General features: G+C 40.6%; 1 protein-coding gene across 5 annotated transcripts in view; it reads right to left on the minus strand.

Moving 5' to 3' along the window:
- Positions 1-27,104, minus strand: part of LOC127638097 (receptor-type tyrosine-protein phosphatase zeta-like) — a 78,225-nt gene that overhangs the window by 21,410 nt on the left and 29,711 nt on the right. For all 5 annotated transcript variants that reach the window (XR_007969839.1, XM_052119446.1, XM_052119445.1 and 2 more), the window contains exons 3-10: positions 17,738-17,917; positions 16,328-16,479; positions 14,926-15,021; positions 13,140-13,206; positions 11,093-11,250; positions 5,884-6,034; positions 3,593-3,777; positions 1,949-2,075 (exon numbers count right to left, since the gene is read on the minus strand). Coding sequence is in view for 4 of the 5 variants with exons in the window: in XM_052119446.1 (XP_051975406.1) it covers positions 1,949-2,075; positions 3,593-3,777; positions 5,884-6,034; positions 11,093-11,250; positions 13,140-13,206; positions 14,926-15,021; positions 16,328-16,479; positions 17,738-17,917 (1,116 nt within the window). In the remaining variant the exon portion in view is untranslated. The remainder of the gene's footprint in view (positions 1-1,948; positions 2,076-3,592; positions 3,778-5,883; positions 6,035-11,092; positions 11,251-13,139; positions 13,207-14,925; positions 15,022-16,327; positions 16,480-17,737; positions 17,918-27,104) is intronic.

Consider the following 27,104-nt stretch of genomic DNA (forward strand, 5'->3'; position numbering starts at 1 on the left):
TTGAAAACCAATAAATGTTTATAATACCATCAAGTATGGCCAAAGAAACTTGAGATGTTTGGGGAATGAAACTCTTAACTTCACAAACCACTTTTCAAAGTGTACTATCACAAAACACATGCCTTGTTGAGAAAAAAATTGCAACAAAGTGTTGGATGTTCTTTGTGAATATGTTGCTGTTTGTTCAAACATCAGGTAAGAAAGGCGGAGGTTGAGAAGGAAGGAAAAGTAAACCACAGCACCAAGTAGGACATTTGATAAGGTCGCTTTCAATACAAAGAGTGCAAAAAAGTCTCTGGGTCAGAGGGTCAGTTTTTGACCAAATACATTAAGAAACATTGGCCGAATATCTTCATGCAATATAATGGCTTCCAGCCCACATTAATAGAGAGAGAGCTTACAATCTCTTGCAGGCTCTTACCTGTTGCATGGGATCAAACTCTGTGACATAATGGTGGAAAAGACCCCAGAGATTTCATGATATGTGGACAAGATCAGTTTGTGAAGCATGGGAACATTAAAAGTAGAAACTGTATGATTTTATCAGAAGAGTTCTATTTCATTGCTATAAATAATTTCACTGTTGCACACCAAATCTACTCTCAAATATATTTTGATATACTTATGGTTCTAGAAATGTCTTGGGACATGGGACATTTGTGACAACTGTAAAATGACAACACACTTATCTATGGACACTGAAATAGGATGCCAGCGATTTTCAGCAAGACAGATTAGTTTATTATAAAATCAGTAAGCAAAATACAAATATCCCAACATTCCAGTGAATTAACAAGCCAAGAAATCTGCTGTGAATAAGCACACCATCTCTGTAAAAAGGTAAGTATTGGTGCTTATGGAACAAATACAAAAACATGTTTTCACTCTAAGTAAAAAATCTACATATAAAGAACACAAAAGCACAAATGGTCCATTGAAAACATACAGTAAGTGTGAAAGAGAGTACAAAAGAACACATTTTAAAGTTAGGTAAACATGTGCACTTGAAACATAAAGATTCTTGGTATGGAAGAAGGAAATTTAAAATACAGAAAGAACACAAACAGTTAGTGTAAGATGGAAAGACAGAGAAAAAGAGACAAGTATGTTTAACACCCAAATAACATTGACAAAGAGACAAGATCAAAAACCAGAGGCTCTAAGCCATAAATATACTGTAGGTCATTTAATTTGACCAAAAAGATTCAAGAGATACAGAGCAACTAAAAAAATCAAACATTGCAGGACTGTTTTAAGTGCCTTTTTAAGCTTTTTAAGTTAATTCAGGGGGTTAGTTCACCCAAACATTAACTCACCTTCATGTTATTTCAAATCTCTATCACTTTCTTTCTTGCATGGAACACAGAAGGTGTTGGCAGATTGAAACCCTTTAGTCAAAATTCAATTTCATTGCATTTTTTTCCCTCCATACAATAAAAGTGAATGGTGACTGAGACTAATAAGTTATCTTTTTGTGTTCAACAGAAGAAAGGCATACAAGCTGGGAACAAGATTAGCATGAACTATCCCTTTAGGTCAAATATTAAAATTAAATAAATAAAATATTAATTAAAACATAAATATTAAGTTAGAAAGTTCTACTAAAAGTGCCTGTTAGCCTTCTCTTTAATAATTCATTTAAGTACTGATTCGGAATTGCTCTGAAACAAAAGCATTAAATCACTGAAGGATTTAGTCCACAGTATCACATTACAATAAATTGGACATCTCTATAATAAAAGCGTGAATTATACATTTCTGTCCTCTTTGTGATGTGCCTTCATCAACACCACTAATTTTCTAGACAAGCTAACTGGCTTGTAAAGGATAAGTCTGAAGTCTAAAGCATTTGGCTTTGATCTAATATTTGCTGCAAAACTACATGGGACATAAATGTTATTAATTCATTCTCCACGGATGCGAGGGTGGTGGGCGCGTTTGGTCTTACCAGGATCATCCAGGGGCAAGTCCATGGTCAGCTGGTCACTCACTCTGCCATATAGTCCATTGGTGCACACGGCAACCACCTGCACCTTGTAACTGGTGTTGGCCACCAGGTCATGAATGATCGCCCCCTGGTGGTAAAAAAACAAGCAAAAAAAACAAATGCATCATAATGAATAATGCCTTCCACACATGTCAAATTCTTACTGTGCCTTAAAGGAATAATTCACAAAAAAAAATAAAAAATCATCCTGATAGTCTTTTTCATTCAATGAAAATGAACGATGACCAGGGGCTGTCAAGCTCCAAGAATGAAAAAAGAAAAGAAAAAGAAAACACCTATAAGTTGAGTTGTACATGAGTTGTGTGCTTTATTCCAACTCTTCTGAGGCCATACAATAGCTTTGTGTGAGGAAGTCATTATTCATTGATAATCTTCTCATCCGTCACAGCTCTCAAATCTCATTTACGTTTGCATATATGTAGATATGGCGTGTCAAAACGTATCGCATTAGGTTTGAAGTGTCTCATAACCGATCACAATGCACCAAAATAAAAATACACATTTTTATATTAAATTTATATATGAATAATATTTGAGAGCTAAGGCAGAAAGGAAGATTATCAGTAAATAACAACTTACATTTCTATCTGTTACTCATACAAAGCTATTATATTGCTTCAGAAGACTTGGAATACAGCACAGAATTTATATGGACTCCTTTCATGATACCTTTTTGGGGTGGTAATTTTTGGAGCGTAACAACCCCTGGTCAACATTCTTTTTAGTTTTATGAAAAATATCCTGCTTAAAGGGATAGTTTATTAAGAAGGCAGAATAAAAGTAATCCATGTGCCTCCAGTGGTTAAGTCCATTTCTTCAGAAGCGATATGATAGGTTTGGGTGAGAAACAGTTTGTGTAACTGTGTGTTATGCAAGTATGACTTGTTTAGATTGTATAAATTTACAATAAAAATGGACTTAGGGGACCCGGGAAGCTTAGTGAGTATTGACACTGACTACCACCCCTGGAGTCACGAGTTCGAATCCAGGGATTGCTGAGTGACTCCAGCCAGGTCTCCTAAGCAACCAAATTCCTCAGTTGTGAGGAAGGGTAGAGTAACATGGGGTAACCTCCTTGTGGTAGCTATAATGTGGTTCTCGCACTCGGTGGGGTGCATGGTGAGTTGTGCGAGGAGGCTGTGGAGAGTAGCATGAGCCTCCATATGCTGTGAGTCTCCATGGTGTCATGCACAGTGAGCCACGTGATAAGATGTGTGGACTGACTGTTTTAGAAGTGGAGGCAACTGAGACTTGTCCTCCACCACCCAAATTGAGGTGAGTAACCACACCACCACTAGGACCTAGTAAGCAGTAGGAATTGGGGATTCCAAATTGAGGAGAAAAGGGGATAAAAATAATTTTTGGGTGAACTATCCCTTAAATATCTTTTTGTGAAATAAGTGTGTAGAACAGGTTAGGGTGATTAAATTATGACAGAATTTATTTTGGGGTGAAAAATGACTTAAGTAAAAGAAATAGCACATCAAAGTTTGGCAGCTCTTATGAAATGCATATTAAATGAAAATAGAATACAGAAAAAAAATGTTTCACAAACTGTTTTAATAATCAATCATCATTAATTACCACGTCTTGGTCACCATCAGTCAAGTATTCTAATGCAGATTCATCATCTCCCAGGACTGGGCGGTAGGTGACGGAGTATCTCTCTATATTTGCGTCATAAACAGCACGAGGTCTCTCCCAGATCACAAGCATGCTGGTATAATTATGAGGGCTGACTTGCACATTCTCCGGCTCTGAACTACAAACTGCAACAGCAAAAACACAATCACATACAATACAACTGAAAACAAGCACTTATACAGGAGCTTTGCTTACAGTGAACATGCAACACAAAATGCAGCTTGCCGAAAAGTTGGAATAGATGGAATACACACTTTTCTGTAACACATATGTTGTTGGTTACAGTTCTATAGAAAGTCCACTTGATATTTAACACCCATAGAGGTGTAAATAACACAAAACAGACACTATTTTCTAACACAAGAGGGCAGGAAACACCCACAGATTAAATTATCTGTCTAAAGAAAAATTAAGTTCTATAGCATTATGACATCCGTAAAGACTCATTAACAATGGAGTAGTGGTGGTGTAGATGGAGTGGTGGTGGCGTAGTGGGCTAAAGCACATACTGGTTCGATCCCCACAGCCACCACCATTGTGTCCTTGAGCAAGGCACTTAACTCCAGGTTGCTCCGGGGGGATTGTCCCTGTAATAAGTGCACTGTAAGTCGCTCTGGATAAAAGTGTCTGCCAAATGCATAAATGTAAATGTAAACAAATGTGAGCACAGACAACTTTTAAATATTAAAGTTAAATCATCACATAAAATGGTAAAAAATCTAAACATATAGCTATCTCTATGCATCAGCACAGTATTTAGTATATGTTAAGATTTCTGAAAATAGATCTGGTTTACACTTTCATCAATTTTGGTGAATTAGGTGGGAATAGTTTGAATTGAAATCAACCTGTGCAAGAGAGGGGGCATCCAGAGAAAGACAGTTTCCTAGCAACACAAATGTGTTTTGATGTGTGAGCCAAAGAGAGAGAGAAAGATGAATGTGTCCGAATAGTGATGAGTAAACAGTGTTAATACTGTGTGTACAGTGAAGGGGAGGTGAAGTAACTAGCTGCTTTGTCTGGCTGGTTTTGGCTATATGTTCTCTGTGATTTAAACTTGTCAAATAACACCCATCAGAATTAAATAATCATATGCACATGCCCAGTTGCAAATCCAACAGACATGAAATCAATAATCCAAACAGATTAGCGTAAATCTTGGAACAAAAATCTCAAGTTTTCACAAAAATTAGATCTTCAAAACAAAGTAATAATGCAGCATAGGGAAGGTTAAAAATGACATTCCCTAGCCACTCATTTAAGCTAAGACAGGTTAGAGTGCATGCATGTTTGAATGGCCACAAATGTGAAATTTTCCATTGCCGATGGCCTCTGTAAAAACAAGGCTCCAGTGCCAGACCTGCCAGTACACCCTGTAGCATAGATATCTAAATTGGAGCATCGACGTTTCACCAAAACAAGTAATTTTAAACAAGTCATACTTGCATAACACACAGTTAGAAAATTATATATATTTATATTTATTATATAAGAGTTCATATAAACCTTTTTTATACAAGTCAGTGATCATCATGCACTTTCAATTTATATAAAATATTAAGTAGTGGGTGAACTATCCCTTTAAAGTAAATGATCATTGGAAGGTTAAGCTCATTTGGACTGATTTTAACATGTGACTGGGGGATTGCTGTTACAGCATTTTAGAAATGCTTTACTTACAATATTTCTTCAATGTAATTATCTTCATTATTAAGATGTACATGGTTAATATTTAGTTTTTGTATGCACTTGAAATCACTTTGGCTCATAATATCAAGTTTAAATGGGCATGACACTTCTGATTACAGTCTGCATATATATTTACAATATTAAAATAACATAAACAATTGACAGGCTGTTTCTGTAAAACAAGCCCAGGCCTATTTATTAGTAATGAGCCATATTTAATACCCAGATTAAACATGAAATTAGTAAGAATCATCCATAAAGGGTCATAAAAGCATTGCATATGTCTAAAAATGGGACAAATGGCTGTGTATATTCATAAATAGCAGGTAGGAAATTGTCTGGAGGCCTTCATCACATAAAAATAGAAACCTTATTTAATTGAGAAGCAGTTGTTTGGGATTATAATCATGTTGAAGGTTAATTGGATACATGACCCTCAAACAGCCTGGCTGCTTTAAAACCTCAAGAACGAGCGATTCCAGACATATGCTGATGTGTACCCAGTATCCATGTATGTGTGTTTGTGCTTGTTATGTACGTACTAGGAGTGTGGACCTCCTCAACGCCAGTGTAGGATGAGAAGACCTGTCCCATAAACTGCTCCTGCTGCTCTCTGTAGTTATTCTGCAGGTAGTCCATGAGCATGACGTATCCGGCTTGTTGCATGGTCATCACCTCACAGAACATCTCCAACTGCACACACACAAACTTGGTGACAAAGAGTTTGAAAACCAAACATCATCCTTTCCAATAATAGCTCAGGGTTGCTTTATTACAAAAGTAACTGAAGCGGGGCCCTGGAAAGCTCAGCTGGTATTTTCGCTGACTACTACACCTGGAGTCGTAAATTCATATCAGGGTGACTCCATCCATGTCTCCTAAGCAACCAAATTTGCACGGTTGCTACGGAAGGTAGAGTCACATGGGGAAACCTCCTCATGGTCACGATTAGGGGTTACCGCTCGCAGTGGGGCACGTAGTAAAATGTGCGTGGATCGCGGAGAGTAGCATGCGCCTCCATATGCTGTGATTCTCTGTGGTGTCATGCACAGTGAGCCACGTGATAAGATGCGGGGATTGACTGTCTCAGAAGCGGAGGCAACTGAGACCTATCCTCCACCACCCAGACTGAGGTGAGTAACCGCACCACCACGAGGACCTACTAAATAGCAGCAATTTGGCATTCAAATTAGAAGAAAATGGGATAAAATAAAATAAATAAATAAAAGTAACTTAATCTCCACCCACACTTATATATTTTTATTTTAAAATACATTGATTCTGCTATGTTCCACACTTGAACTGTGTTTTCATACACCGGAAATGATTGAAAATGCTCTCTAGTACAGCATACTTTGGATGATGTTAAGAAACTTAAAATTGAGATTTTCAAACGAAAAATGATTAGTGTGGATGTGATCTTAAAGGAATGTTTTGCATTCAATACGTGTAATTTTGTATTAACAGCATGTTAATAACAGCATAATAAACATTAAAATGTACCGTTTTCGAAAGAATAGCAAAAAGATGTAAACATTATATTTACATGAGACTACTGTCTGTGTAAAATCATTTCCAATCTATCAACCCATGTCATGACTATGTCAGACACAAGCTGAACATTTCTGCTTTTAAACCTTTCAGAATGCCTTGCCCCATAAACTTCCATTGTAAGTGCATTACTGTACATGTTATTTGTATTTGTTTTCACAAACAAAAGGATGAGTCAAAGAGTATAGTGTATTTATATTGGGTTCATTATATTACTGTTTCTGCATATAAACAAGAAAAACATATTCGAGCTTTTGGAGAAATGAATCCCAGTCTTCCATGTGACAGGCAAAGATATATTGCTAGCAAAATATATATATATATATATATATATATATATATATATATATATATATATATATATAACTGATTAATTGCACAAATAATCAAAATAATAATCAAGATTAAAATTACAGCTCGTGAAATTAACTACGGTAATAAAGAAAAATGTCAATTATACTTTGCTCCAGCATTCCATTTAGGTCTAATTCTTTTGCATAAAAAAATTATATATATTATTTGAATAAAAGATTTGCTGTTTCAACATTTAGTCATTTATATCTTCATTTTATTGATGTTTCAAAAAGCCTACATAAAGTATAGCATACATAGCGCAACTATAGTAAAGTAGTATGTACATTATATGAATTGAAATGAATTGTTATTACAATAATAAGGGAAATAATCAACAATTATGATTTTACACATAATCTTTGATCTGTGATCTGTAACACTTTAGAAACTAGGTTGTATTCGTTAACCTTAGTTAACGCCATTAGTTACCATGAACTATTAATGAACATAATTTTACATCACTTATTAATCTTGGTACCTAGAATGTTCTGTGTTCAATACAAGTTATGCTTAATCGACAGATATTTGTGGCATTATGTTGATTACCACAAAAATGTATTTAAAAAAGAAGAAAAAAGAAAACAATGGATGTTAAAAATAGAACATTATTATACCTAGTGATCTAGACCAGTGTTTCCCAACCTTTTTTCTGCCACGGCACACTTTTTACACTTTAAAAAAAAATTATAAGGCACACCACTATCCCACAAAACCATCGTCAACATTTTTCCTTTTCAAGAACTTGTCCATGTTTTCTGTCCATTTCTTAGTAGCGTTTACTTGTAATGTTTGAAATTCGGATATGCAAGAAAAAAAATATGGTTATGGTGTGTGAGGTCACAGGTGGCAAATAGGTAATAAAAAAAAAAAATTGGCTTCTTTTCTAATTTTTTCTTGCAATGCCACAAAAAATTACAGGGATGCAAACTCATGAAAAAGGGGGGTATATTTTCTGGGTATATTTTTTTTAAAGAATAAGCTAAAAGCACCAATTCCAGCAATTTTAGGGATTCAAGTTTTTCAAGTTTACAATTAGAATTAGCTGCAAAATAAAGAGTATTTTGGTGAGGCTTACTTCTGTTTCACAAATTTGTGCAATTTTATTAACTGATTAGTTCAGCGACCCCTTCTGGAAATGTCACTAGGTGGTGACAAATGAGCGTCTTATGTGCTATGAGTGAGTCAGTGAAACATTTTGAGTCATTCATGACTGAAATCTACCAAGAGACTTTATAGTGTTTAAGCATTAAAAGAACAAAACAGATCTATAGTCTTCCTTCAGTCTGAGCATCATTTTTTTATCCAAAAAGACAAAAATAATAGTGTAATAATAGTGAATTTCAATAACGTCCACTTTATTAAATATAACTTTATTAAAACTTGCATGGCTACAAATCTACTGACTTCAATATAAGAATTATAAACACAAAGCAGATCTACAGTATCATTTTCCTTTTGCTGAGTGTGGCTTTTATCAGAAAAGACCACAATAATAGACAAATAATAATAATTTTGAGTTTCAATAATGTTCTTTCGTTGTAAAGAGTTGAGTCGAGGTGTCAACGCTTCATTTAATGCCAGTCTCAAGCGGCACATCAAGTTGCATAAAGCGTCACAGAGGGTCAATTTTCTGAGTTTGCCACGTAAAAAAACGGGATGTGTGCACAATAAACATTGAAAACGTATTTGGAAGAGAGAGAAAATAGCTTGCGGTTGCTTTGATAGCAGAAAGTAATAAAAGGGGTTGTTTGTTTAGGTCGAAGCGTTTTCTTGGTGAATTTAAATTAGTTCAATAACTGGGGTCTCTGATAATCGTAAACGATAAGGTAATATTTAATTAAAAGAAATTATGAGACATTCAGTGTTGCTTAGTACTCTCAAAGACATTACTGGTGAAGCAAAAACATGTGTGTGAAAAACACTTTGGTGTAAAGTCACTTCATAAACTTCAGTCTGCAGCGCTGACGCGAATCATGTGAAAGACTCTTAAAGCGTATGGATATCAGTCACATTTGCACATTAATCATTGCTCTTCATAATCACAGAAGTGACCGATTATGGTTTTAAAATGGTGAATTTCTCCGAAAAGTGAGGAATTTGGATCCCTGAAATTATTTGTTTTCATAAATGTATTTATTTTGTGGAATTTTATCATTTTCCATGGCACAACTTTCACGGCACAGTGGATGGGAAACAATTATCTATACAATAAGTGCAAGTGTTAATAAATGTATTATCACTTACAGGATATGATAAACTGCTATCATCCCTTTTAAAACCTTATACTGTATTATTCTGACTTTTATGTATTGCTACTACTGAATCACAATACTTCATGTTTTTATGTAACTTTCCAACCAGTTTTTATTTAACTTTAAATCCAAACATACAGAATAGCTCAGCAGTGAGATGTTCCCCATTGTGTTTCAAACATCAAAGCTGATCTTTAATGTGTGAGTCAATGTCAGTCCCATTGTGACATCAGATGTGGGTTTGTGACCTTTATGGTAAAGCTCCTGCTTTCAACATATGTTTCACCTTAAGCTTGTATTGACTTGCTAGTCACTTGAGGGCAATTGCCTCAGACTGAATGAAACATTACAAAGGGAGTATTTAAGCATTCACAGTCTTTTGTGACGTGTAACCCTACGCTCATGCTCTCTAACTCTGGTTAATCACAACTTGCTTTTAAATGTGTGGCATCATGATAAATTGTTGTTGGATTTCTCATTTGGAGGGTAGAGGCTTCCTGTTTTGTGTGAACAAATATTTTTTCCTCAAAATCTCAGCATAATTATTATTGGATAAGATTTAATAGAGTGCTTTGAAAGCAAAATGTCATTATCAAATGTAAGGGTATTACATAAGGCGCAAGAAATATTACTGGTATAACGACAAACTAAAATAACACTTTGGAATGCTAATTGATGTTTCTACTTTCATGTTTGGGCATGTGTATTTCATTTCTATCTAATTGTTTTCAGTTTTTGAGTGTGTGTGTGTGTGTGTGTCACATAGAGTCAGTGTTATGGAACAGAAGCCGAACAACAAATAGATGTTACTGTTGCAAGATCAGACAATGTGAAAACCGCCATAGGGTTGCTGTTGCTTTTCAGATAAGAAAACAGCTGAATTCCTTATTAGTGTTCTAATACAAGAAGTTCACATATTGCCAATATTTACATTTATACAACAGTCTGATTGGACAGGCAGCATATTGTTTTCCTGCTATGGCTTCTTATGGAACAATTTTTATTTGCAGAGCAAAAATAAATGAAATAGCTGGCTATATTGTGTCTAAAATGTAAGTTACTTGTTTATAAACCACTTGTTTAAAAGTAATGGCACTCTCGCAACTGTGTTGTTATAGTGAACATTCGGTTCGAAAGCACTAATTTCTCATTGCTTAAAATAGAAATTACAAAAAATGTAACAGAAAAGCTTCTGAATAATTTATTGAACTTGGACCAGACAAAACAAGGTCATTTTCATTATTTATGGATGAAAAGTTTTTTTGAATATAAGGCACTTGTTGTCAGCAGACGTTTTGCTTATTTTGATCCCTCCTGTCAATCTGTCAGCACATGCAGTCTAATTACAGGTCTCAAGATTGTGATGCATTGATGACGAGTCTTTTGCTTGTGTCATCTACTGTGTCAAAGCCTTCGTGGAGCAAGTTATAATATTTTGATGAAAGATTTAAAAGACAATGTTTGTTGTTTGTTTGGAATAACATGCATTGAAAAAGCATTCACAATAAGACTAGGAAATGTATAAAGAAAGTATGTAAATTTGACTTCAAAATCTGTTAGTAGGCACTTTCCAATCAATGTCAAATGAACTGACCTGAGCATTTGAGATGGACACAGTGTTCTTGAAGACGATCCACTCCACAGTCTCAGAGCAGGGAGGGGTGGTGAGAGAGCCGTTGTAGATGAAGTACTTCTCTGTGGAGTTGGGGAGGAGACCCTGAAGGGTGAATGGAGAGATGGGGCCGCTCTTTCCTGACCAAATTAAAATGTATATGAAATGTCTCAGGATGACACAGTAAAACAGAGACAAGAAACTTCTGAGAAAGTTGAAATTTTAAGAGCCTTTGGTAATGGGAGAGCTTAAAGGGGCCACATGGCACAGGATTTTCCTTGCTTTTAAGAGTTTGACGTTTTAAAGGAATATTCCAGGTTCAATACTAGTTAAGCTTGATTGACAGCATTTGCACGTACAATGTTTACATCTTGTGTCTAAACTTTTAAAGGGGTCATGTCATGAGTAATACAATTTTCCTTGATATTTTACATATAAGAGGTCATTGTACTATAAAAAATATTATAAGCTTCAGAACTCAAAACTTCCTCTCCAGTCCAAAAAGAGCATTTATTCTTTTCACCATGCAAAACTGACTCGATTTGAAATCAGCCCTATAGTGATGTAGGAATGGGGTGTTCATTTGGATACCCCCACCTTCATAACATACATAATCATTACACTGAACTGATAGAGACAGCAGCTGAGGTACTCCGACTCTGAAAATGTACTAATGTTACGGTAGTTTGCTTTTTACCAACAAAAGGATTAAGATGTAGAGTAAGGTCCCCAGACGTTGTTGTGTTCCTGGTTGGGGAAATACTGCATTTCTGCATAGCCATCTGAAGGATCCCAACAGTAGGAACAAGTGGCTTAAACTCATTTCAACACATTTCTCTAAGAAATGAATTCTATTGAGAACTATAATGATTCAAGAGTTGCAAAGAAACTTGGAGAAAGATGGAGCATTGCCATTACATCGAAGCGACAGTAATGCTGGTGAGTAACAAATTTAATAATAATTTCAACATATATTAAATGTCGCAAAATAAGCAATGATCAGGACTCCAGAGCAGATCATGATTATTCCATGGTTACTTACCAATGACATACATAATTGCTCACAAAATATTGATGTGAGAATGATTTCTTTATGTAAGAAGAATGTGTAGCACGGTGTGCAATGAAAGACAATGGTGAAGTATTTGCTAGTAAGGTTGCCAGCTGTCTCAACTGTCTCGTATTAGCCAGGACACAAGGTTAACATCCCATATTATCCATTACATAGGATACATATTGAAGCAGCCACACTACAGAGGCAAACATCCAGGCAGACCATCCATTACAGCTGGATACAGATTTATTAAGCCATCACATTTGCAGCTTGTGTAAATCTGGACTATTTTTATTGTTCTCATCTTAAATAGCATGATTGTATTGCCAAATCTTGTATGTCTGATAATACAAGTATTACTTAACTATTAAGATAAGTATTAATATTACTGTTCAGTATTACTGTTAATAAATACTGTTCAGTTTTTATTGGTATTTCAGTAGAACAACTGCAGTAGTTTGCGTGCTTCACATTATTGGGACATGGTGGGAGGCCAGAGACAGGGTGGAAAAAGATCATTTAATACTATATTATTACCTATTAAGGTATTGTGTAAAGCCTTCACTAAAATTATAAGTGAACCTAAAGGAAAACAATAAAGTAAAAAAATGAATGACATGTCCCCTTTAAAACAATGTGTATTTTAATGTTTATGGACTGGCCCCACTCACCTCCATTGTAAGTGTCTTACTGTAACTGTGACTTTTGCTTCTTTTTTCTTTTTTAAACTAGGGATGATTTGCAATTAACTTTGTCACAAATGCTTTTTTTTTGTTTTCAGCAGCTTATTGGGGACGTTTTCACATGCCAATCATAACACAAGATGTTAAACAATCACAACATTAGTCATTTACATACATTATCATGTAAAACAAAATTAGGGCTGAAACTTCTGAAAACAATATAGCAGACAAAAAATGCTACAAAAGTTTAGAATGTGGCCCTTTTAAATAAAGATATCAAAATTGTCCATACCATAACGGCTGACACTGTTGACTGCATCAATGATGGCCAAATAGTTTTCATTATCTTCAATACGTGTCTGTGAAGAGAAAAGTAAAAAAAAACAGGAAAATATTCAGTAGATGCTGCATGATACTTGATTTTCAAGACACTAAAACTAAATATGCTATACTATTTCATAAATATTCTAAAACAATATGTCACTGTAAAGCTTGTAAACCTTTGACCCCTAATCCATGTCTAACTGCCCTGTAATCACACTGTTTGATGGACAATTTTGCATTTAAAATACACTTACAAGACTAAGAGCAGTGCTGGGTAGATTACTTCTGAATTGTAATCTGGTACTGATTACAAATGACATGTCTTAAAATGCAGTCAGTAACATAATCCTTTGAATTACATTTTAAAAGAATCCAATCTGATGTTTTTAATTTTGAATTACTTCTGACCTAATTCTTGTTTATTTAATGTCACATGTATTTAAGTAGAATAAGCTTGTATCATTTTGACATAATGTTACTTGAATGTAAAGTAAAAATTAAAAACCTTAATGGATCAAATTATGAGAATTGAAATTAACTTAAGTGTGTGTTATGCTCACTATTTGTCTGTTTCTGAGTGAACTAAAAAAAAGCACTTAAATAATGTTCTTAATCCAGCAATTTTGGCATTGCAAACACCATAAATATGTGTTGTAACAGATCAGACCAGAAACAATAAACAAGTTAAGAACAAGTGAAAAAAAATCTGCCAGTACAGTAAGGCAGAATACACTTACAGTACATTAAAAATACATTCTCAAAAAAAGAAAAACTAAATATCGATCCTGGGTAGCTCAGCGAGTATTGACACTGACTATCACCCTGGAGACGCGATTTCAAATCTAGAATGTGCTGAGTGACTCCAGACAAGGAGAGTGACTCCAGGAGACAGTGTCTCCTAAGCAACCAAATTGGCCCGGTTGCTAGGGAGGGTAGAGTCACATGGGGTAAACTCCTCATGGTAGCGATTAGTGGTTCTTGCTCTCAATGGGGCACGTGGTAAATTGTGCATGGATTGCGGAGAGTAGCATGAGCCTCCATATGCTGTGAGTCTCCACGGTGTCATGCACAGTGAGCCATGTGATAAGATGCATGGACTGACAGTTTTAGAAGTGGAGGCAACTGAGACTTGTCATCCACCACCCAAATTGAGGTGAATAACCACGCCACCACTAGGACCTAGTAAGCAGTAGGAATTGGGGATTCCAAATTGAGGAGAAAAGGGGATAAAAATAATAAAATAAACAAATAAAAGTCTAAAAATCTTGCAGTTTTGCCTCTAAAACAAGATAAAGTAAATGTTCATTTTTTGCTGAATATTTTTACAGGAAAACAATATTATAATTATCAACAAGACTAAGATTTGTGCAGTACATCTTTGCCCTAATATTAAAGGAAAAGAAAAGAATATATTATCTAACGTAGATTTTCCTGATATAAAATAATACAATCATGTCCGGTAACAGGTGCATTGAAAAGGGCTAGAACTAGCATTTTAGCTTAGAATAAAGCTAAATGTTTACATGACAATTAACACAAGGTTAACAATTTCTGGTGCTCCAAACTTAGAGTACTTCTAAACCCAAATTTGATGGGGTGAGGCTATTCAATATTAAAGAGAGCAAGTATGAAAGGGAGAAAACAGCAAGATTGCAATGAAACCACACTGTAAACAAAGACACAGCTAGATGACCTATTGATATGAGCTCTCCAGCACAAAGATCTTTTTTTCATTAGCTGTCACTCACACCTACCTCAAATAACATGGCCAATGCGGTGATCTTTCCTCCTTCTCTGAGGGCCTCATCGATGTCACTGAAAACATCTGCCTCATAACAATATATCTGCATCTATACCATAAACAAAAAAGATGTAATCAACATGAAGTCAACATAAAGTTATTGATATTGTACAGCTGGTCATTATTGGAAAATAAACACTGACAGTGTGATCAAAAGCCTGACACAAAGTGTAGAGCGTCTTGTGTCACCTTGAAGGCGTTCATTTTGTGATAATGATGGTTTTGCTGTACATCGGGATGGCGGGCATGCCTTCTCGACTCTCACTTGTCGACGCCCCTAAGATGCCCATCCCTGAACTACTAGTCCCAGAGGTCCCCATGTCGGAGGCCCCACAACTCCCACCGCTCCCTGCTCCGGTGGTCTTGGAGGTCCCCCACATCGGAGGCCCCTCTATGCCCTGCTACTGAATCCCCAGCTGCTTTGACCTCGCTTGAGTCCCCTGCTGACTTGGCCTCTCTTTCACCAGAGTTCCCTGGTAACTTGCCCTCGCTAGAGTCTCCTTTGTCCATGGCCACCATCTGAGAATCCAGATCTGTCAGCAACACCTTGGTCTTCTGGTCTGTGTCCTCTACCCTGGTCCCCAGCTTGTCCGCTGGATCCCCTGTGTTCTCCAGGTCATCCACCCAATGCCCTGTAGTCTCCTGGACATCTGGCAGCACCACCGTGGTCTCCAGGTCTGTCTGCACAACCTTGGTCTCCTGGTTGTCTGGCAAATCCTCTGTGGTCTTTCGGCAGTCCGCTGGCCCCCGTGGTTTCCAGCTGATCTGCCGACTCCGCCCTTGTCTCCTGGCGGTGCCGCTCTGGTCTCCTGGTCACCTGCTGGCACTCACTTGATATCCTGGTCACCTGCCGGATCCACTAGATCCCCCTTGGTCTTCAGCACTGGTGCCTGCTCCTCCGTGGTCTCCTGCATTTTGCCAGCCCCAGCTTGTTAATTTTTTTTCCCATTTGGCCGTCAGGAACCGGTTTTTAATAGAGGGGGTGGGGGTTGGGGTGGCTCTAGGATGCATGGAACCTTTCCCAAGTGGCCAGTAGAGGTTGCTCAGAGGTTGTGAATTTTAGTATTTAGTATATTCTTGGTTCTTGTTTTGTCTTTTTTTTGTTTCCCTTCCTGATTGTTCTCCAGCTGTGTCTTGTTCTCTCATTAGTTCCGTGTTATCCCTGTCTTTGTTGAGCATTGTTTGTTGTAGTTGTTTCTTTTGGTGAGTTGGTCTTGTTTTGTTTATGTTTTATTTTTTATGTTTAGCGATCATTATACAAGACTATATTTGACCACAGAATTAAGTGTACAAGAGAGTCATGTAATAAGGCCTGAGAACAGAACATACTGATTGTTCTGACAACAACTTCTTACCTCCAAGGGGAATTTCTCTCCATTGATGCTGTGTTCGGAGCCATCAGATGAGGCATTGCACAGGCCCCAGTGGAAAGTGATGCGTCCCACTTTAAACTTAGACCTAAGCCCCCCTCCAGTCACATAGAACTCTCCTCCCACATCAATGGCCACTGGAGATAAACAACAAATTACAAAAATGAAGGGTTATATGTACAGTATCTCACAAAAGTGAGTACACCCCTCACATTTTTGTTAATATTTGATTATATCTTTTCATGTGACAACACTGAAGAAATGACACTTTGCTACAATGTAAAGTACTGAGTGTACAGCTTGTATAACAGTGTAAATTTGCTGTCCCCTCAAAATAACTCAAAACACAGCCATTAATGTCTAAAACGCTTGCAACAAAAGTGAGTACACCCCTAAGTGAAAATGTCCAAATTGGGCCCAAAGTGTCAATATTTTGTGTGGCCACCAATATTTTCCAGCACTGCTTTAACCCTCTTGGGCATGGAGTTCACCAGAGCTTCACAGGTTGCCACTGGAGTCCTCTTCCACTCCTCCATGACGACATCACGGAGCTGGTGGATGTTTGAGACCTTGTGTTCCTCCACCTTCCGTTTGAGGATGCCCCACAGATGCTCAATAGGGTTTAGGTCTGGAGACATGCTTGGCCAGTCCATCAGCTTCACCCTCAGCTTCTTTAGCAAGGCAGTGGTTGTCTTGGAGGTGTGTTTGGGGTCGTTATCATGCTGGAATACTGCCCCGCGGCCCAGACGCCAAAGGGAGGGGATCATGCTCTGCTTCAGTATGTCACAGTACATGTTGGAATTCATGGTCCCCTCAATGAAATGTAGCTCCCCAGTCATGCAGCCCCAGACCATGACACTCCCACCACCATGCATGACTGTAGGCAAGACACACTTGTCATTGTACTCCTCACCTGGTTGCCGCCACACGCTTGACACCATCTGAACCAGATAAGTTTATCTTGGTCTCATCAGACCGCAGGACATGATAAAATGTGCATCATATTTAGAAGAGGCTTCCTTCTAGGAGGACAGCAATGAAGACCAATTTGATGCAGTGTGCAGTGTATGGTCTGAGCACTGACAGGCTTGCATCCTAATGCAAACTATGCATTTTTACAAACATTTCAAACTGATATTATACTGTGATGATCATTACAATTCATTCAGTTATCCAAATAATTGTAGATAATAATGAAATTTGTCACTTGTGCAATAGTTTTAGTGCAATTTGTTTTGTATTTAAAGTTTTGTCATTTCGTTGCATTAGTCTTGAATTGGTGTAAACAGGCCTTATCAATTGCAAAGTGGATATGAATGCAAGATTCATGAAACTTACAATAAAAGACAGTAAGAAATAGTGCAATACAGTTTGTTAAAAGTACGCCATTCTCACCAGATTTGCCATCATTCTTGACTGTAGTGGAGTCTGAAGTCTTTTCCGCCCAGCCCTCTAATCTCAGCTTCTGGAACTGAACTTTGACCTGCGTCAGGCTCTCCTCAATATTTATTGGTGACTGTTTGGCATTGTTGCATGATGGGTATTTCTTGGCCCAGTTGTTTTGGTTCAGAGTTCCTGTGGAGAATAGATTTTATTGGGCATATAAACCTCTTAAATTCATTATACCTACATTAAAGGATGATCTTCTGCAATCCTAACTGAGGCATCAGTACTTGAACACACACACACACACACACACACACATACACACACACACACACACACACACACACACAAAACACACTTACAGCAAAACAGGTGGATCAATAGATATGCAAACAGTAGTTTACTGGTGGGTTAATCCAAGCCCTCGCTATGGAGGTCCCTAAAGCTCAAAAACAAAGCAAATGAACCAGGTCACCAGCAGTTCTAGGTCACAGCTATAATCATGTCTATAGCTGTTTTCAACCCCCAGCAGAGGCATAAACACACAATACAGTGTACAATATGTACAATACAGTAAAATACAGTGCAGTTGAGTTAAATACAGTACAACAGTCAAACAAAATAAATGGCTAAAGCAATAAAATGTGTTATTAGGCTTAATGTGGACATATGAAAAACAGCCATATGAAAATATGCACCTATGTTCAATAAATAGTTACCTTTATTAATAATAAAAAAGTTTGGTTACGTATGTAACCTCCGTTCCCCGAGGAAGGGAACGACACGTTGTGTCGCAGAAGCGACACTAGGGGTCTCTCTTGAGCGCCGATATTCACCTCTGATCTATTGAAAAGGGCCAATGGGAGTTGGCAGTCAGTATTTGCATACCCCGCCCCCGGACATACGGGTATTTAAGCGGGGCAAATACGGAAGTTCATTCAGGATTTTTCTGAGGAGCCGGAAATGGTCCGGCCACAACAGTGGCTCGGTTCAGCGACATGGCGGAGGAAAGACACAACGTGTCGTTCCCTCCCTCGGGGAACGGAGGTTACATACGTAACCAAACGTTCCCCTTCTGTCGCTCTCTCCACGTTGTGTCGGAGAAGCGACACTAGGGGACCCATTCCAATCTTGCCATGTGCTGAACCGTGTACGTGAACCGCCGATACAGAGGCGGGCAGGGATTTCATCCAGTGCCGTGCATCGTCTGTACCTGGATGCATGTACCCTTCCCCAATGCCCCATAAGAACATCAGGATCCTTCTAGTTACCCTGGGAGGGGAAAAAGGCGATGTTTGCCAACATGGGAACGGGCCAGCCTGGCTGGGCCTCTTTTCTCTCTATGTTTCTCGCATAGAGCAATCACGGCCGGGGCCCTTACACGCATATAGGGAAGGGGGTCTTACCCACACCCTGCGGAGACCACACCTGCCCTTTTTCTTGGGGAGAAAAAGTGGTAGACACGTCACACAGCCGTCTTAGGGCTCGTGTGGAAAGTATGGCGCGGTGGTAGATCCAGCCTTGAAAGGGGGGAGTTGCTACAGCACGGCGACCGGGGCAGCTGTAACTGCCTAAGGGAGACACGGGGGTCCGCTCGTAAGGGGACAGAACCGTGGAATTACACACAGGGGGAGTCCAAACAGGAGGCCTTCTTATTTTACCTGTGGAGCCCCTATACCAGTACAGGGTGGCCACCAGGGTACCCGCAGTGGCTTGGGTCGGCGAGTTCCTCCGCTGAACCGCGGACCCGGAGGGCTGGGGAGGAATCGACCAGGGTCCCGACTCAGAGTGGGGCACCCTGGGAAGAAGGCGCACTACTTTACCTTGACGTCAGGAAAAGGGCGCAGTGCGCAGGGCGCAAGCGATCCACCCGGCCGGTCGGTCTACGTGTTACCGAGTTCTACGGGCTCGGACCTGAGAAAACACGAGACGCAACCGACTCAACGCGGAGGTTGTAAAACCTCGCGAAGGTGTTGGGTGTTGCCCAACCCGCGGCTCTACAGATGTCTGCTAGGGAGGTGCCCTTGGCCAGTGCCCACGAGGACGCAACACCCCTTGTTGAGTGAGCTCAGACCCGCAAGGGTAGGGGCACGGCCTGGGTGTGATAAGCCAGTGTGATGGCATCGACAACCCAGTGGGTGAGCCTCTGTTTGGAGATGGCATTCCCTTTCTGCCATCCCCCAAAGCAGACAAAGAGCTGCTCAGAGTGTCTGGTGCTCTGTGTGCGGTCCAGGTAAATGCGCAGGGCGCGCACTGGACACAGCAACGAAAGGGCTGGGTCTGCCTCCTCCCGGGGCAGCGCTTGCAGGTTCAATACCTGATCTCGGAATGGTGTGGTAGGAACCTTGGGCACATAGCCCGGTCGCGGTCTTAGGATCACAGACGTATCTGCCGGACCGAACTCCAGGCAAGTGTCGCTGACAGAGAACGCTTGCAGGTCCCCGACCCTCTTGATGGAGGCGAGCGCGATCAGCAGGGCCGTCTTAAGAGAGATGGCCCTGAGTCCAATTGATTCAAGCGGCTCGAAGGGAGGTCTCTGGAGTCCCCAAGACTACCGAGAGATCCCAGGAGGGAACTAGGCCTGGCCGGGAGGGATTCAACCTCCGGGCGCCTCTCAGGAACCTGAGGATCAGGTCGTGCTTGCCCAAAGACTTGCCGTCTACAGGATCGTGGTGGGCGGCAATGGCGGCAACATAAACCTTGAGGGTGGACGGGGACAGCCTCCTGTCCAGCCTCTCCTGTAGGAACAGGAGCACTGACTTGATAGCGCATCTCTGTGGGTCTTCAGTTCGGGAAGAACACCAATCTGCGAACAAAGCGCCACTTTAGGGCGTGAAGGTGCCTGGTAGAAGGGGCTCTGGCTTGGTTGATTGTATTCACAACGGTCGCCGGTAAGCCGGCTAGCTCTTCCGCGTCCCGTCCAGGGACCAGACGTGGAGGTTCCAGAGGTCTGGGCGCGGGTGCCAGAGCGTGCCCCGTCCCTGAGAGAGGAGGTCCTTTCTCAGGGGAATTCGCCAGGGAGGAGCTGTCGCGAGAAGCCTGAGTTCCGAGAACCAAGTCCGAGTGGGCCAGTAGGGGGCCACTAACGTGACTTGCTCCTCGTCCTCCCTGACCTTGCACAGCACCGGTGCAAGAAGGCTCACTGGGGGAAATGCGTACTTGCGCAGCCCCGAGGGCCAGCTGTGTGCCAGTGCATCTGTCCCGAGGGGAGCCTCTGTTAGGGCGTACCAGAGCGGGCAGTGGGAGGTTTCCTGGGAGGCAAACAGGTCTACCTGGGCCTTGCCAAACCGTTCCCAAATCAGCTGGACCGACTGGGGGTGAAGCCTCCACTCCCCGCCGGGCAGGCGTTGTCGTGATAGCGCGTCCGCTACGACGTTGAGCTTGCCGGGGATGTGAGTGGCGCGCAGCGACTTGAGTCGCTGCTGGCTCCATAGGAGGAGACGGCGGGCGAGTTGTGACATGTGTTGGGCGCGTACGCCGCCTTGGCGATTTATGTACGCCCCCACTGTGGTGCTGTCCGATCTCACGAGGACATGTTTGTCCTGAACTAACGGGAGGAACTTCCTGAGAGAAAGAAGGACGGTCAACAACTCCAGGCAATTGATGTGCCAACGCAGCGGGGGCCCCTTTCCAACGGCCCGCTGCTGCGTGCCCGCTGCACACGGCACCCCACCCGGACCGGGAGGCGTCGGTTGTGACCAGGACGCGTCGGGACACCTGCTGCAGGGGCACTCCTGCCCGTAGAAAGCAGAGGTCTGTCCAGGGTCGGAGTGTTTTGAGGCAGGCGGGGGTGATCCTTACCCTGATGCGTGCCGTGGTGCCATGTTTGTCTTGGGACTCGAGTCTGGAGCCAGTGCTGGAGTGGTCTCACATGCATCAACCCCAGTGGCGCGACCGCCGCGGAGGACGCCATATGCCCCAGGAGCCTCTGGAAAAGTTTTAGAGGGACCACTGTGCCTGGATTGAGAGCTAGGCCCGCTCTCGTTCGTTGAGGCGGAGCACCACTTCCTTTCTTCCTTGAAAGCCGCAGGAGGACGCCCTCGGCGAGCAGACAGGGCATGGCCCCTGGCGGCAGGTTTGCGGCAGGGCAGGACGTGTGACCTGGCCTCCGTCTGTTTCTTCACCACTGAGGACTGCTGGGTGGAGTCGTCAGGTGGTGTCGCCGAATGGAGCTGGGAGACTGGAGAGTTTTGAGAAAGCGTGCTTTGTCTACCTCCTGTACTATGACCAGATCCAGTCCATTTGTTATGTTTCTGGACCACGAGGGTGGACATTGCCTGTCCGAATGCAGTTCCTGCAGCACGTCAAGAACAGGACTACCCAAGTGCAAATCTTGAAGTGCCTTGGCCCGGTGGACTTGCAGGGAGGGGCCATGGCATGCAGGGGGGGAGTGGTCTGGGACCGTTCTACCGCTGAGGGTAGTGAGAGCGGAGGAGCGAGGAAGTTTGGCTCGCTCAGCTCGTCGTGCACGTCCGGGAAGGAACGGGGGGAGCGCGGCTGTGGGCGGCACACCAGCCCGTGAATCATCAAGCCCGGCGAAGCATAGCGGATCTCCGTGCGTCAGGCTCAGACTGGGCAAGCAGTCCTGTAGGTAGCGAGTTATCCACATCTGATGCCGCTGTGACGCTCTCCGATGCAGCGGTGATGTCGTCATCCAATGTCCGGGAGCTCCAGGGACTGGGCGGCTGGCCGTTAGGCGGACCGCGCTTATCCCGAGCTCGTGAGGGGAGCAAGCAAGCGTGCAGGGGGGGGCGGGGGGTTTCGAGTGGTTTTTACCCGGCGAAACGCAGCCCACCATTATCCCGGAATCATCTTCATCGCTCGCGGCGCCTGCGTCAGTCCTGTAGGAAGGAGGCAAGGAGCGGAGGGTGGCTGAAGTGGCTTTCTTCCTCACAAGAAAGCAGAGATCGCAATGCTGCTGCAGCTATGTTCTCAGGCTGAAAACATAACCCATTGGAGAGCATGCTCATCCCGAGCCCGGACGGAAAACAGCAAGCGTGCCGGGGAGGCGGGGGGTTTCAAGGGGGTTCACCCGGCGAAACGCAGCCCGTCATTGACCCCAGATCGTTTTCATCGCCATGGCGCCTGCCTCAATCCTGTGGGAAGGAGGCGAGCGCTGAGGCGGCTGGCGGCTCTCTCTCACTACAAGAGAAAGCCTACGACCGCAATGCTGTCATGGCTATGTTTTCGTACTGAAAACATAGACCATTCATAAAAAACGCTGCCTGCGTGTTTCGCAACCCAGGTACGCCAGGCGGTTTTTATGACCGTCAGAGGTGGGGAGAAATCACCGCCTCCAAAAACTACACAGGGGCGGAAAGGCATCTTCAGAAAGACGCATCCTGTAAAGGACGTTCAATGCCGCTGTGTTTGCTCTTTTAGAGAAATTTACTCTTTTAAGGAAAATAACTCTTAATATACACAGTGTGTATGTGTGTCTGCGCTGTCGAAGCGCTCAGGGGCAACAATGCACGCCATGCAAAGTGAAGGAGAAAGCCGCTGTTGTGCGCCGTCAAGATCCAACAGCATGCAGATCGTCAGAGGAAACAGGAACGTTTTATAGTGGTGTGTAAACTCGCAGCAACTGCAGACAGACCATCGGCTCCGAAGAAATTTTCTGAATGAACTCCCGTATTTGCCCTGATTAAATACCCGTATGTCCGGGGGCGGGGTATGCAAATACTGACTGCCAACTCCCATTGGCCCTTTTCAATAGATCAGAGGTGAATATCGGCGCTCAAGAGAGACCCCTAGTGTCGCTTCTCCGACACAACGTGGAGAGAGCGACAGAAGGGGAACAACAATCACAATAAATTATTCCTCAGTCAAGTAATATATTTCATTATCCAAACTGTAGGCTGTTTACAAATATTTATTTGGTGTTATAATATAGAACACAGATGTGCTGAGGGATACCAATTATTGTACTACAGCTGGCTCATCCAATCACTTTTTAGAGACATAAATATGCATTTTAAAATATCTGATAGTCTACAGCAATTATATAAAGCCAAATGTTGACAGCAGTACAGTATTTATGTGCACCTGCGATATCTACCCCCTTGTGAACATTTCCATTTAACCCAATTTAACAACACAAAGTTTAAAAATAATGAAAGCTAATTTAAAACCATTGTTTATCTGTATAACAAGAATTCTAAACATATACAAACACTTCAGATATCGCAGAGAGTTAGAGGTGGGCTCTTTTGACTTGGGTCAATAAGCAAACACCCAGAAAAGCCTAGCTTTTTAGCAATGCTAAACTGACCACCTTAGCAATGCCTTGGCGGTGACTGCTGTAGAGACAAGAACCACTCACATATTCTTCAGCTCTTTATAACATACACTTTAATCAATCTTTTGAATCAAAACATGATTATAAAAACATAAAACAGCAAAGCACGTTATGATTATTATGATCACACACACACAGTAATAAAACATGGTATAGGTGTTTCATACAATTCCTAAACGACTTCTGCAGGTAAAGACATTTTCTAACCAAAAGAGTATCAAAAAAATTATATGACATTACCATGTTTTTTTGGACATGTACCATTACCTGGGAGCACCATGTTAATACTATTAATGTGGTAATATAGCGAAGTACCATGGTATTTTTTATTATCCTTGAAGTACATACTATAGTATATGAATATGGTAATCGTATAAATTTACCATGGTAGTAACATGATATTCTTTGAAGCACCACGCAACAACAGAATGGTGCATAAATAGTTGTATATCAAAGTACCATGGTATTACCATCTGATAACATCAGAAATCACATTGTTATTGCCCAGATGTCTGTTTCTCTCTCTCTCTCTCTCTCTCTCTCACACACACATACACACACACACACAAACACATACACACACAGAATTTGGCCTCTTATTAAAAGCATCCAGTACATACAGATATACAACAGCTAGACACAGAATTACAGGATAAGATGAATAGTATACTATATGTACTGATAATTTGTATACAGCAATGTGCAAATGAAATAACGTTTAAATGGGTATGGGTTTGTAGAGGTAGTAGTATATATATATATTAAAAATAAAATAAAAAAATATAGATTTTTAATCTTGAACAAGTGTTTGTAGAGGTAGTAGTATAAATATGAAAAATAAAATGTACAAATTGTGATTTTACACGTTGAACACATGGAATTGTATAGGTAGCGTGTCTAAATATGACTTTACATGTTTGTTTTTTACGTGCACATACGTATTGCGCCTACTGTATACTTGTATACTGTATTGCACTAAACTGTAATATACTGTACCATGGCTTTGACAAACATCAAATTTAAAATTACCTTAAATGTAGCAAGCTACATTTGGCGTGAAGCTTATAGTGTAGCTTAACAAATTTTTCTGTTGAGTAGTTGGTAGCTAAGCTAGCTACATTTTTGAGTAGCTTGCCCAACACTGGATGTAGTTGATTGGCTGCCAAAAGAGTAACATTTTGTGGCTTTACAATAAAATATTTTTGTTTAGATGATCATGAGTTTATAATGGTATTCTCTCACATTTTTATGGACTGAAAAGGGATAAATGACATTAATTTGCAGCAGAAGCATTACAGTTGATGTTGTGAATGGGTCTGTGTAATGTTGGTAAAAAATGCTAATGCATGAGATAATCATACAAGGACAGCCAAGAGTCTTATAAAGGTGCTGCAAGCGATTTTAATCGATTTTAATTTGAAACTTCCATGACATGGAGCCATTGAATAAAACATGCCCCTCTTTCTAAAACACCGCTGGTAGCCTACGGACATATTTTTGTTTGCTGTTTGCATAGTCTAGTGCTGACAGAGACTGGTGAAGAATTAAAAGACACTTATTTCAGTGATATGCAGGACAGACTAGCCTAGTGTGTTAATTGTTGGTGTATGTAAACAAGCACTAGATGGATGTCTTTGACCATTTTGATGCACTTCAGTGCACTGGATGTGTGTTTCTGACTCATATCTGCGTGGTTTGCTTGTGAACAAGTCATAATATTATTCAAGCTTTGCAAAGGAACTGTTATTGAAGGATGAGGCAGTTAAAAACACTCTGACCAGATCACAAAACTATAAGTAAACAATATTTCAAATGTAATGATGGTGCTGTTCTGCTTACATTAATGAACAGTTTAATACATTCAGATGCATTTGCATTATGTGTGAACTCTGAAATTTAGCTTTATAATGTTGTGGAGCTTGTTCGTCCTCTTTTGATTGAGTTTCAAATATGGCTGTATTCAAGGGGCTGCATGATGTTAGCCAATCATAACAGTGAAGCCAATCGTTACATTGAATTTTAAGGAGGCGCTTATGCCAAAACCGAGCATTTCAGACAGAGGATCAGCAACAGGGTGGATAATTATCATGTTTTTTTTTCCAAAAAAAAAAACTTTACTAACATTATCAATGAAACTTAGGGAAGATAATAAAACTATATGTAATGACCCTTTTAAAAATAAAAATGTTAAAGGTAAGTTTTATATTATTGTTATTATTTATTTATTTATTTATTAGAATGTGTAACAGAATTTACTAAGTTACACCTAATCACATTATAAATGTATAAATTCCAAACTTACTGTTATGGGATTGACAGTGCTTTAGTTAATAACGGTTAATAACTGTTGGTTACTCTGCAAGGCTGTAACCAAATTTTAGGATTGGGGAATAGTTTAAGAATCAGCAATTGAAAAACCCATAATTTATATATAATTTGATATATTTAGGGTGAGGTATTTCTCAATGATGGTCCCCCAATGCCTACTGCGGTCACAATCCTCTTACTTTGGGCATGCGATAGGAAGATATGACATTTTCCCCAAAAATGTTCAGACATAACTGGCACTGTTTCCTGAGAATGACAAAACAACCTATATCAGCCACTAAAGTGCACAAAGTACATGGCAAATATCCACACTTCTCCAGGCTAGCTCTGCTCTGCCTTCTTTGCTGGTTTAGTTTGTCACAATTAGCTCCCAGAGATTGATTATTCTTGTAGCAGTAACATTTAGACATTATGAGCAATATGAAAAAGAGGTCAATGAGGAGGAGGGGCCACGGCATCCTGGGTAATGCTGATGAACAATGTCCTGTCTGCATACAGCCTGGATGCTATAATACCCCCTTTGTTGTGCCTACCTCCAATGACACCCAGATCTGGTTTGATGTGACAGGTCAAAGACAAGAGAGCCAACGAGGCCAAGGAGAGAAAAAGGGAGAGAGAGATAAACTAAACCAAAAATGATAGAACTATTAAGAACGATAAGAAAACAATTTTAGAAAAAGAATAACAAAGTTAAACAGTGAAGGAGGGACAGTTGTTTGTCATTACTCATTGTCTTAACTCAACGGAAAG

This window comes from Xyrauchen texanus, chromosome 46 (assembly GCF_025860055.1).
Source record: "Xyrauchen texanus isolate HMW12.3.18 chromosome 46, RBS_HiC_50CHRs, whole genome shotgun sequence".
Classification (NCBI taxonomy): domain Eukaryota; kingdom Metazoa; phylum Chordata; class Actinopteri; order Cypriniformes; family Catostomidae; genus Xyrauchen; species Xyrauchen texanus.